This window comes from Ceratotherium simum, chromosome 31, assembly GCF_057802395.1.
Source record: "Ceratotherium simum simum isolate JZ-2026a chromosome 31, ASM5780239v1, whole genome shotgun sequence".
In the NCBI taxonomy this organism is placed as follows: Eukaryota; Metazoa; Chordata; class Mammalia; order Perissodactyla; family Rhinocerotidae; genus Ceratotherium; species Ceratotherium simum.
In genome coordinates, this window is record NC_141930.1 from 32,605,366 (window position 1) to 32,618,712 (window position 13,347).

A 13,347-nucleotide genomic window follows, 5' to 3' on the forward strand; every position below is an offset into this window, starting at 1 on the left:
ATGGCACATGTTATCGTGTAAAATTTTTTGTTGAAATTCGTAACATAAGCCAGCTATTAGAATCTGAAACAGAAGCTTTTCCCACTGCAGCGCTGTCTCCAACCCTTTCTGTATTCCTTGTCCTCTTTATACCACCAAACTTAAAACAATTAATTAGCAGCTAATTAAATGCACACTTTATTATTATATTTGCTAAGTAATTTATAGTTGACTGATTTAAAAATCATTGGCATTTCTTTGCCTCTCTTGACAGTATTAATAGAAGTAATTTTTTTTAAAAAAACATAGAAATAAAATAAAATAAATGCAATGCTGTTTTGGCACACTGGGTGGCAACGTATTTCCAAAGTGGGAATTCCTAGGCAATTAAAACACATCTCTCACGCACTGAATATTCTAATTGTATAATGTTCGGAAAAGATTGTTTCTCCATTTAGTGGGTGAATGGCACTTACATGATAACTCAGCTCAAATGTTAATCATGGTTCATTTTTTTCTTTACTTTTTTACATATATTTATAGCTTCCATACTTTTCTTTCTGATATCCCATCTAGGAAAAGTGGTGGGAGAAGAGCCAGATGATTCAGCTTGGATCAAGCTCTGAAAATCAGACATCTCTCTGAGAGATGGACGTGTTCTAGTTCTTATAGTTTCTTTAGATTACCCCAAAATGATTGCAAAGTAGCTTTAAAAAAAAATACTTAGAAGGTGGTATTTCAGAAAATGTTGGATGTTGTCAATCTGTCCCTAAATGTCCCTTCAAAAGGGTCAATTCTGTATTCCACACATATGGATGCGCCTTCGCTTCAGGCAAGATGTCAGGGGAAACCAGAAGCCTGGGTGACGTAACTGATTTTTCCTGTGACTGGGGTCAATCTGCTCACTCCAAATGAGCAACTTGGAGAAGCATCCGAGGAGCATAAATGACTAAGAAACCAAGGACTCTATTAACGATGGAAGCAAAACTTCTCAGGATAACTACCCTCTTAACATTATTTTTAAAACATACATAAGAATAAGATGCACAGAGTTTACCAGCTTCTGAGATAGAATGAAGTGCACCGGCACAGACCCTGGTGCTCTGCAGACCACCTGGAGAGCCTGCTGCTTAGGTTAATGGTTAATTAGCAATTGTCCTTGTTGGGTTCAAGCCTTGGATGGAACTGATCACAAGCTCTACTAACAAAACTTTTTATCTATTTCTGTACTGTCAGCAACTTTCCCATCTAAAACATCAGTTTACATTCCAGTAATATGTAGAATTTTCAAAGATTTTCTTCTTTTTCAGATGGTTTCCAAAATGTTATAAAGTTATTATGTTGCCTTTCTCTTAAAAACTCACAAAAATTCCTTTCTGAATTCTGTTATATAATTGGTGCCAGTATTCCTAAGGGCCATTATCATTATAAAGCAGGGAATTATAATATTTATTCTTATAATACTTATATTTTCAAAGAAATAAAACACCACTGCTTGTTGACTCACAACATCACTAGGACATATATTTTAGCATCACTTCCCTACATCATTTGAATCAGAGAATTGGATGTGACACTGAAAACTAATAGCTGAAGATCACACCAGTTTTCTTTTAGCTAGCCTACCGGTTCTTATTTAGTTCACTAGCTTCTGCATGTCCTGTACTGTGTTAACTTGTCTTGAAAAGATAAGCTACCTCATAACCAATCAGACAGAGCAAATGAATCCATGTAATGCACTTGATTCTAATTATGTATTTTTTATTCACCCAGCTGTCCAACGCCAGGATGTGATGGAAGTGGCCACGTCACAGGAAACTATGCATCCCATCGCAGGTACCTAATGACCTCGTCGTGCACAGTCACCTTTTTCATGATCTTGTTCTAATTTAAATACTTACTCCCACCCAATCTAGGAAGATATTATCTGAATCATGAAGTGGAGAGTGAGTTAGGCGGATTTTTCGTTTGTTCTGTTTTTCAGAAATAAAGCTAGATTAAAGCTTTAGTCTTTTCACTTATGTGCTACAGAAATCATGATTTTTGGTCAAAAACGGCTTTCTGATCCTTAGTCCAGGTTACAAACCAAAAGTTAGAGTCCATGTCAGGGCTTCGGTTCTGTCTAGCTCTGGGACTCCAGTGAAGCCAAGGTAAGACAGCAGAGCGACTCAGGTTGACGGTTCACCTGTGGGATTCAGCATCCTCAGAGCTGCACAGATAACAAGTCAAGGTGTCAGAGATGCTAACCAGTGCGAAAAGGCCTTGTTTAATCTTTCCACTTACCTTCTTCATTGCTGTGATTTGCTTTCCCTTTGGGCACTGATTTAAACCTTTAAGCCACCATCCCTTGGTGATGCAATGGGAATGAACTCTGTGTGAGGAATCATTGTATCGCTGAATTCTAGAGTTGGGAAGTCTCATTGGATTAAGCCCTTCATTTAATAAACAGAAAACCTTAGTCTGTGAGAGATAATTGAGGTGCTCACAAGTCCAGATTGGTTAGAGTTGCAAAGCCAGATTCAAACCTAGTTATTTTTCCCAATCCCCAGTCACCAGTAAATATAATGTATGTCCACAAACTCAGGGTGCCATTTGAGCTGGATTTGTATATGTCAGTGTTGTGTGTTTTTGTTTTTCTCATCCCTCTTCAGTGTTTCTGGATGTCCTTTAGCAGATAAGACTCTAAAATCCCTCATGGCTGCTAACTCTCAGGAGCTTAAGTAAGTATTGGAAGCATGACCTCCTTGCCCTTCGTCCCCTCTGGTAGGACTCTCCTGGCTCAGGACCAGTGTGGTCACTAACGAGTGGTAAATCGTGCCTCACTAAATTATAACCAACACAGTCTCTCATCAAGAAGTTCAAATGACTAAAACCAAATCACTGTAACTTAATTTAGTTAATTTGCTTGTTTTAGTTAATGGGTTTTGTATCTTACAATAATTTTTAAAACAATGATGTAATAGTTAAACAAGATACTTTTTCTGTTAATTTCAGAATTTATATGCTAAATCAGACCTATAAAGGTATGGCACAGCATTTTCGTCATCCAAGGAGAAAACTGCATAATATTTTACCTTATGGGCATTTTGAATTGTATGACTGCCTTGGGTGCTAGACAGAATCTTGGTTCACTTCTACCTAGTCTAAAGGATCTCAAAGTCACATGTATATTAGCTTTTACTTATTGACTTTATTTTATCCACTCTCATCTTCTTTTATTCCAAATTTATCACTTATTTTCATATTTTGTTATATTATGTATAAAATAATAAAAAGTTATAATCCACCTTATTTCATTAAAAAATATAATAGGGCATACATTTAGAAAGGAGAATAACATTAAACAAAATTAATGAAATTTATTTGCAAATAATATTTTAGGAAAAACAAGTGTTACTAAGTCTATTAATAAAACATTTGTATAAACAATAGAATCAACATTTGATATCTAAATCACAGGCAAAATTTCAGATATTAAATCTTAATATTTTGTTAGTATTTCCATTTTCTAACTTGTTTAGATGTTTTTTAAAAAATTACAAAAAATAAATTTATGAAAGAAGGTATGATATTAAACAGATATAAAAATTCAGAATTTTAATACAAGAAATAGTAAAGGGAACTATGAAATATACAACTTTTCTCACTTTCAAAGGGTAACATACAATTTATTGTGTCATTATAGACTCTGGAAATCATTTTGTTGATGGCCATTTTTCTAGACTGAACTATAAGAATGTTAACTAGAGACTAATAATTAACAGATTGAAAAGACAGAAGTGCCAGGCATACTTAATCTTATTTATTCAATACTTATTCAGTCTTACTCAATTGCTCTAAACTTCTACATTGCCATATCTTAATAATAACTATCACTTTTCTTAGGTATTTTCTCTAAACATTATTTCTAGAAAAAAGTTGATAATATATTAAAAACGTAGATTGAGAGGTGCTATGGCACTATTCAGTATTTGTATGTTTTATACAGCCACCTAATAAGTAACATCTTTGGGTTTTCTCCATACAAAGAAGAAAAAGGAACATTTCATTGACCTCTTGTTTAGATACTCAAGGAGAATTTCAAAACAACGTTGTTTGGCACAGATTTTTCCATAATTGCAATATGCTAGTGAACTACTATTTTACTAAAAATGTTAACAGAAAAAGACTAGCAGTCAAGCCTTTCCTACAATATAGAATTCCTATATATTATACCTTTAAATGGTGATTAAAGACCCACTGCAGGATTCTCTGGGTAGCTTGAAGAGATGTAGGCTGACTTTATATTTCCTTTTAAAAAAGAATTTACTCCCTATTTTCTGTCTCAGATTAGATATAAAAGCATTTCCATGAAAGTTCAGCGGGTTAGAGTTTAAGAGGAATAGTATTCACATTTTTCTTTGGATTATTATTTTTCTTAAACTCTTGTTTGGGTAGAAATCTGAACCAGGATGAGCGTACAAGTAAATTTTTAATAACAAAGATAATGTCTACAAGAACCTTCAGAACAACAAACATTTTATGACAGCCTCAGTGTTTTCATTAGTATTGGGGATTCTTTTTAAAAAGATAACAGAAGAGTGAGAATCTATCTAAATTTTTGCACTGGAGTGTATTTTGAAGCCTCTTCCTAATCAGCATTACAGGTAGAATTGGATTCCCTTTCCTCTTTCACCTTCACCGTTCCAAATTTAATGGTTGACTTTCCAAAAGGCCATTTAAGCTGGGCCACGACGCAGAACAGACCAGGTGCGAAGGACTTAGATTCTTTGGCAACTAGATGAACGTGTCAGTTTCTGGAGGGCACATGTACCACTGTCGTCCACCTGGATTTGATGGATTATTGTGGTAGTGGAGCATATCAGAGAAAATAAATTATGCACAAAAACAATTTGGAAAACTTTTTTCTTAAGCAAAAAATAAGAACTTTACATGATGTAGACAGAAGCCCAGCAATAAGTTGTGGGCCAAATTTCAGGTTCCTTCCAAAATAAGATTTAAAAAAAAACAGAAAAAAAAGAGTATAGGATAACGACTAATACACTGTCTACCAAGCATCGCCCAATGGTTACATATCTTAACATTTTCTTTAAAAATGGATTCTTAGCCAAAAACGAATTATATTTAAGCAAAAAGAGTCCCACAAAAAGCAACTCCGTCTGCTTAGTTCTATCTGAACGTGTCATGACCCGCTCCCCCCCACCACCCACCACCACAGTCTGTTCTGTGTTTTCAGGTGTCCGACCCCGGGTTGTGACGGTTCAGGGCACGTGACTGGAAACTATGCTTCCCACAGAAGGTAGGCTCGATCTCATTTCTGAGAGATGGAAATCAGTGTCCGAAGTAGTGGCCAGTGAGGTCACGTGGTTTTGTTTTGTTCTTTGGTGGTATATATTTTAGCTTGTCCGGCTGCCCTCGTGCCAGGAAAGGTGGTGTCAAAATGACTCCTACAAAGGAAGAAAAAGAAGACCCTGAACTCAAGTAAGTGCGACAACTGAGGCCACAGCATGAGGGCCAGCTGTAGCTTATGGTCTATTGGGTGGAACGTTGGTTGGGATGCAACTGAGCATCAGCTGAGTTTCAGGGAAGGGGTACCCTATCAAACCCAAGTACCCTTACAGCAGCAGTTAGAGCGTTTGGAAATTCGAGAAGGATTTCCCGTTCCTATCTATGTTTCCACAGTTCTTTGACAATGCAAAAGAAAAACAAGGAAGTTCATACTTTTTCCAATTGTTTTAAAGGAAAGTAGCATTGTGGAAGTGCTATAGAATAACAAATAGGGCAGCATTTTCCCCTGAAACTTTAATTTTGCTCAAGATGAAATTTTATCTGAATTGAATTCCCTTCTCTGAGAAATATACTACCAAGTCTCAGATGATATATGCAGATGTAGATGTAGAAATTTAAATTGCTTGCTCTACAACATTTCTAAATGCAATATTTAGACATTTGGAAACCAAAATTCCAGTTCTATGAACGGTGTGCTGTGTGACATAGGGCAAGGCAGTTAACATTTTATGCCTTTGGTCTTTGTTAGGAGACAACATAACATAGTGCTTATGTGGTTGGCTGGAGATAAAAAGTCTGGGCATGAACTTGACTCCACTTCTTGTTAACTGGGTGGCAAGTTACCTAAGCTCTGTGAGCCTTACTTCCCCCACCAATAAATGGGATAGTAACACCCTCTGCCCAGGAGGTTTCTGGTGAAGATTACATGAGACAATGCATGAAAATTGCTTAGCTCAGAGCCTGTAGATTATTATTACTGCTAGTACATGGCTGTTTTGCTTGTTACCACAGCATCTTTTAAAACTCTATCATTTCGCCATTTGCCTTCTGGATAGTATAGAACCGCCACTGCCTCCTTATTCACTCAGTTACAGCGCTTCACGTCTCTTCCAGCTGGTAATGTCTCTGCTGTGTCTCTCTAGATGTCCCGTGATAGGGTGTGACGGCCAAGGTCACATATCAGGTAAATACACATCCCACCGCACAGCTTCTGGCTGTCCCCTGGCTGCCAAGAGACAGAAGGAGAATCCTCTCAATGGGGCCCCCCTCTCCTGGAAACTGAACAAACAAGAACTACCACACTGTCCCTTGCCAGGCTGCAATGGGCTGGGCCATGTAAATAATGTTTTTGTCACCCACAGAAGGTAACATTTGTTCTCTGTCTTGTTGTTGTGTTGTTGTGATTGTCACCTAGGTTGCTTTGTGGGGGAGGAACCCTCCTCAAGGCCATATATCATGGCACTTTAGATGTTATAACAATGAGTCTTCCAAGATAGATTTGTGACTAGTTTGAGGAATGAAAACTGTTATTTCCTCTATTTCTGAGAATTCACTACACAATTTTCAAGTGCTCTAGAAACTGTGCATTTGTTTTTTGTATTCTAAAATATTGCTTATGCTGCTATTTTTTAAAGGTTCAGTCTTTTAATGGTTCCCTTCAGTTCCAAGTGGTGATATCTACTCTATTATGTTGTGTAATTGTAAACTTTCACTTTACATATTTATATCACTCCCTTCCTCTCATGAACTGGCTCAATTTCAGGCCAAATTGTAGTTATTTTGCTGCTGGGAAGATGTGACTCATCCCCAACAGCCAGAAAGAAAATGACACAGTGACTGCTAAGTGTACAACAGGATGAGAGATTTAGAAAACCCTTTATAGTCTCACAATGACTTAATTCCTCTGTCACTGAGTGTCGTGTATTTCAACCCAGCCATTTGTCGGGAACAGTGATCTTAGCTCAGCTCTTTGGTTCACATTCTACCTAAAGGAAGGAGCTAGAAGGTTCACTACACAGTTCTCCAGTCAATGGGAGCCCTCGGCCACTGCGCATAATGCGGACTGAAATTCGACGAAGCTGTAGGGAACCCTGATGCTTTGCTTATGAGCACTAAGCAAGTATGAGCAAAGCTGGGCATTTTGACATTTTGTGCAGTTTTAAAGATACATATCGATGGTATCAGAAAATGAAGGCTTTTAGGAATTGCTGATGTAAGTGGATATGCAGCAACACCTGCTTATGTAGAAAACCTGAACTTTTAAGTGGCTTGTTTTTTGATGGTTTTCAAATGCATAGTCACATCCACAGTAGCGCACACTTTTATTCTGAGTTTGAATCGTCATTTCATATTCAGGAATAATAGTCACAAATCAAGTGTGGCACATTTACTGCACAGTAGTTTACTTTCTTATCCTGGACTCAGTAATATCCATGTTAACACTGATAACGAAATATTAGCGCTGTACTATGGTGAGCACATCCCTCAGTTAGCAACAACAGAATTGTCTTTAAAACTGGTGAAGAAGTTTTAAATGATGACACCAAAGCCTGGTGAGGATGTGGAGCAACAGGGCCTCTCGGGCACTGCAGGTGGAAGGGTAATTTGTAGAGCCACTTGAGGAAGCAAATTGCCTTTGAAGAGTCAGGTTGAAAATGAGCAAATGAATGTGCCCTGCCACCCAGCCGCTGAGCTGTTAGGCTTACGCCCCAGAGAATCTCCTGCACAGTGAGCCTGGAGACACATCTGAGAGTGTGTGTGGTAGCACTGCTCTGCTAACTCCAAAGTGGAAACAGCCCACGTGCCCACTGATAGTCAAGTGCATAAATAAATGCCAGTATCCACATGGGGGGCCGCCACTCGTCAGTGAAGATGAAGGCCCAGCAGGGGTGAATTTCAGAACACAATGCTGAGTGGCAAAAATTGGTGAAGAATATGGCTGCTTAGAACAACAAAATCATCTGAACATATACTATGGAAAACAAGTTTTGTTCAATGTCGTTATCATTTTGGTGCAATTTAAATACAAGAGTTGACATTGAGGGAGAGAAGCCGTGCCGAGCACCCCTCCGGGACATGCCCTGCCGCCAGTGGGTGCGGCTGAATACACCCATAGCGGTTCCCTTCCTTCTCCTTCCAGGGTAGAGATTATTCTAATGAAAATAATGTTTTAAAAGTTAAAGAATAAATTAGAAACTTTCCCATACCCAAACTGAATTTGCCGTGGGAGGGGGGGTTATTATTTGGGATTTGTATTAATTTGAGTCATTCTGCAAAGATCAGACTACAGCATGTATAAAGACAGGAAGAACTAGATTCTACTTTATTACTCATGGAATTTTGACTAAATTGGAACAATTCTTATTCATAATATATATGTACAGTTTTAGCTTTACAGAAAATAAAGTAACCAATACTAAAGAAAGGCACTTATATGAATGCAGCATAGTAACATTTAAACAAAACTAATTAAATGACCATATCAGCAGTAGCTATTTGTATTTTGATTTAAGAAAAAAAAAATGCAAAATATTTCTACATTATTTCAGGGCCTTTTGCTTTTGTTTTAATAGACATTTGCTTGTTACTTTCTACAGAAAGATTGCAGGTTATAATGTAATTAGCAGGCAGGCAAAGACTTAGTAGTGAATAAAATTTTTTAATTTTTATAAGAAACAATATGTTTCACATATCTGTATAATTTCTATTTTCACAGCTTATCTGGATGTCCTCTAAATGCACAAGCCCTCAAAAAGAGCAAGGTCTCAGAAGAGCTAATGACCATCAAGCTCAAAGCAACTGGAGGTGAGAAGAGCATGTGGCTGGAGGTGACCATCCCCACTGAGGTCTAGAGTGTGGCTCCCCAGAGGGTTCTGCATGCCAAATTATCTTCTGTATGGAAAGGGTGATTTCCATATGCAAGAAGGAAGCTTTCCTCAAATTTGAGCTAAAACTATAATTTATCTCAAAAGCAATTTCGTGGTTATTTTCCTTACTTTTTAATGAGGATCTCTAACAGAGAAAATCAAGCAATGATACTTGATGGGTTGAGATACGCTGTCCTTTGTCTTCACAATGAGAGTTTTTTACTTGAACATGCATGTATATATGTGTGTGTGTTCCTGGTGTAAGCCCTCTATCAGATTTTAAAAAACACAGTTTCTGGCATCTATATTTGAATCCTTAAATTTTGTTGTATACTCAAAATGATTTTTTTTTTTTTTTTTTTTTTTTGCTGAGGAAGATTCTCCCTGAGCTAACATCTGCTGACAATCTTTTTGTATGGCCACTACCACAGCATGGCCACTGACAGATGACTGGTGTAGGTCTGCACCCGGGAACTCAACCCGTGCCACCAAAGTGGAATGTGCGGAACTTAACCACTAGGCCACCAGGGCTGGCCCATACTCAAAATGTTTTTTTATGGTGAATCCAGGTGGTTTAAATTTAGCATCTACGTCTATATTTCCCTACATGTTCCTTACTGTCAATTCCTTATCAACATGAACATACAGTTTCTAAGCTCTATATTTGGATCCTTCCGTTTTCCTTTGATTCTTGAGCACTTTTCTTAAGACTTGTCATCAGCTTTATCTCAGGCATGTGTTGTTTTCACTGCAGACCATACTGCAGCGTCTGAGAAACATGGCAAAGCTTTTCTTTTGCTTTGGAGATTTTGGTTGATGGCGTCTTGAGCACATGACTAGAATTGAGTTGGGGACTTTTAACTGTTGCTACTTTACTTCTCTGAAAGTATTCCTCAATCTTTTAAATTAGTGTGTGATTTTTAAAAAAGAAGATATGCAATATCTGAGGGAGGAGGAAATCGTTCAGGCCTCCTGCTGTTGTCCTTCTGAGGCCTCATCTGCCGTCAGAGGCGTTATTTAAAGTGGCCCCGTAGGGCCTGCTCCCCTCCGTGGGCGCTCACGAGTGCGGAGGAGGAACAGAAGCGCTGGCTGTTAGCGACAGGGCTGCGTTCCACATTCTTTCCCATATTCAGAGGCTCAGTAATAGTTCTTTCTCCAGGTGCTTTCCTTGTTCCTTGGAAATACTCCTCATTCCTCAAATGCCTCAGCACATTTTCTGTGAAATTGGCAAAATTTAATATTTATTTATTTATACATCACCTTATTTCAAGCAATATTTAAAGGGTGGGAAGTGCAAAGCTACATTACAAAAAAGAAAGTTACTCACAAATTAATTCAAAAATTGAGACAAAAGAAAATGAAAGATAAGAAAGCAAGATGGGGCAAGCCTGAAGATAGTAAAAGAATATGTGGAGCGAGCCCTTTCAGTGGGTGAAAAAGGATCTCAGATTTGACTTTCAGCTTTCTAGAAGCCAAAGCAAAAGGAGAATATAATTTCTAGAAGACTCACACTGTCAGTAAGTAAATTCAGAGCAAAACTCTCTTTGGAACTGAGTGTGAGAAGGAAATACTTTCTGTGAGTCTTCGTTGTGAGAACACCAGCACCTATATAGTAAATGTAACACATGCCACAGGCTGCTCCTGATAAAGACAGAACAGGACAGTAAGCTGTTGCATTACAGCAAATTACAATGAAGCGTTACAGAGAGCCTGTGCCACACACCTCTGCTGGTCTATCGGAACCGCTGGGAAACTGTTACAGTATCTAGGAGCAGCTGGACTGAACACACGCCCTTCGAAGGGTCTTTTAGAAATCCAGCATCTTCAGTTGAGCTTTCAAAGGATGTGGAGCAGCAGTGAGACAGGGGGCACACATTGACAAGGGTCTGAAGTGCAGTGTTTCTATGTGGGCAAGAAAACTGGAAAATTATGTGTTTTCACAATCTAAGGAGCTAGAGGCTGATGCTCCTATGAAGCTTGAGAACTTACAAAAACTTGTGCATGAAGAAACACCCACCTGAGTTCAGACTGGTCATCACTTGAGGGTCACGCAGGACCTAAAGTGATACAAGGTCTGCTCTGACAACTCTCCATCCCCTAGTCCCCCACCTAAAGCTTGGCTGCAATAGTTGCTCCCTGGATGGCTTATAAAGCAGGTGTAACCCAACATTCCTTCAGTCAATAAAAATAAAATCAAAGTGCATATGACTTTAAACTTCTTGGTGTACTATGTTAATTTAAACTAGGTACAAATCATTCATGCAATTGTTGAATTAGGAAACATGTGAGGAGAATCTTACCTACAAACCAGTTAAAACATGGAAGGTCTATACCAAAAATACTTACATTAATTTTAGAAGACTTGATCTTCATTTCTCCATCCTTGCTATAATTAAATTGCCACACTAATTTTTTTAAGACCATTACTATCTTTGATAATAAAATTAGATCATCCGTACATGAACAAATGCTTGCCTTTCTATTCTTTGTAGGGACCAGTAAAAGTTATGATAGTCGACCTGCGTATATGTTCTTACATTTAGTAAATCCTTCTAGTTCTTCTCCTGTGGCAAAGTAGCATGTTCTAAATTAGTGATACATCATTGCTTTCTGGATATTAACTCTCCTTTCCCCTTTGGTAACTAAAATAGTCAAATTTACGTTAACTCATTTCCCCCTAAGTAAAAAAAGTAAAATTTTTAGTTTGTAAACACGGTATTAAAAAATGTTCACTCACAAAATATAATCTAATTTGTTTGAAATATAATAGAATTGTTTCATTTGTATAATATGAAAAAAATAACTACTTTAAGCCCCTTCTAAGTTGAGTATACCTGCTATCTATCAGAGATATACATGACTTATAAATTTATAAAGAAAATATTATTAGCAATTATATAATCCCTAATTATGTAAATTAGGCATAGATTTGTACCAAGTAAAAATTAGAATTATTGAATGTAAAGAAAGCATATTCTCTTGCTTTTAAATAGGTAGACTCTATAAAGAAGCAAGGCCATTGAATAGTTCAGTAAAATATCAGTGGAAAGTTTATATGGTTTCCTTGATCAGCAATACCTAGCTAGTCTAATCCAATACTCTACATTCTACTCTATATTCTCTCATAAGTCTATCTGTGAAGGAACATCAGTGCACACATTTTATTGATGCTTTCAAAACAGATTAAATATCCATGAGTAAAGATAGCATTATAATGGCTAAGAGAACATATTTGGGAACCCAGAGAGCCTGTGCTTTGAATCCCAGCTCTTCATGCTTTGGTTTTGCCATCCACAGATGAGGTAATAAGTGTATCTACCTCACGGGATCCTCAAGAGAATCAAATGAGTTAGCATTTGCAAGTGCAGTGTGAAATTCACAATCTGTGGCATCCTCTCAGCTCCACTAAATGGTGAAGGCTCTTAAAGACTGTATGTATGGAGACGAGGTTGGCAGATGAGTGTCTCAGTGGAAATAGATAAGGTAATGTATTCATGAAAAAAAATTTCAAAGAGATTGACTGAATTTGTTCCTGGGCTAAAATATCTCCCCAAATCCCAGAAATCATAATGAAAACATTAGTTCATTCATTTATTAATTTCATGAGAATTTATGGAGTGCCTGATATATATTAGATTCTATCATGTTTCTTTTTTGAGGTTCCATCTCGTGATCATACCTCCCCCATAGGCTTCCAGGGGCCTTTTGTTATTGTCTTCCAAATGGTCCCATCTTGATTAAGAGGCTTGAGTGTCTTCACTCACATTGGGCGTCAGGGAAACGTAATCCTAACTAGATCTCAGTACCGAGAACCCAAGCTCTGGCCTAACGAGTCTTCTCATGGGCATCCATAATTTAGTCAAAATTGAACTCTTCATTTTCCTGCTGCAAGCTGCTGCTCCTTGAGTCTTCCTTATCCCAGAAGCACCGCTAGTTTCCCAGCTGCTCGAGCAGAAACGGGTAGTCATCCTTGGTTCTTCCATTGTCTCACCCCCTTCCTCCAATCCCTCAAGTGTTGCAAATTCTATCTACAAGTTTTATCTTTAGTCCACTTCTATTCCTCCTACTTCCATTGCTATGGACCTAGCCAGGACCCCAGCAATAATCTCCTAACTGGTCTTCTGGCTTCTGCTCTGTCTCCCCTTCAATCCATTCTCTGCTCAAAAATCTCAGTTATGCTTTTGAAAAATCAGCCAGATCACATCACTTCCTG

General features: G+C 37.9%; 1 protein-coding gene across 1 annotated transcript in view; it reads left to right on the top strand.

The window, feature by feature from the left end:
• The window catches only part of LOC101387156 (ST18 C2H2C-type zinc finger transcription factor), a 118,284-nt gene that overhangs the window by 97,674 nt on the left and 7,263 nt on the right, over positions 1-13,347 (top strand). The window contains exons 16-21 of the mRNA XM_014791527.2: positions 1,753-1,815; positions 2,631-2,699; positions 5,216-5,278; positions 5,380-5,460; positions 6,411-6,632; positions 8,984-9,072. Of these exons, the coding sequence (XP_014647013.2) occupies positions 1,753-1,815; positions 2,631-2,699; positions 5,216-5,278; positions 5,380-5,460; positions 6,411-6,632; positions 8,984-9,072 (587 nt within the window). The remainder of the gene's footprint in view (positions 1-1,752; positions 1,816-2,630; positions 2,700-5,215; positions 5,279-5,379; positions 5,461-6,410; positions 6,633-8,983; positions 9,073-13,347) is intronic.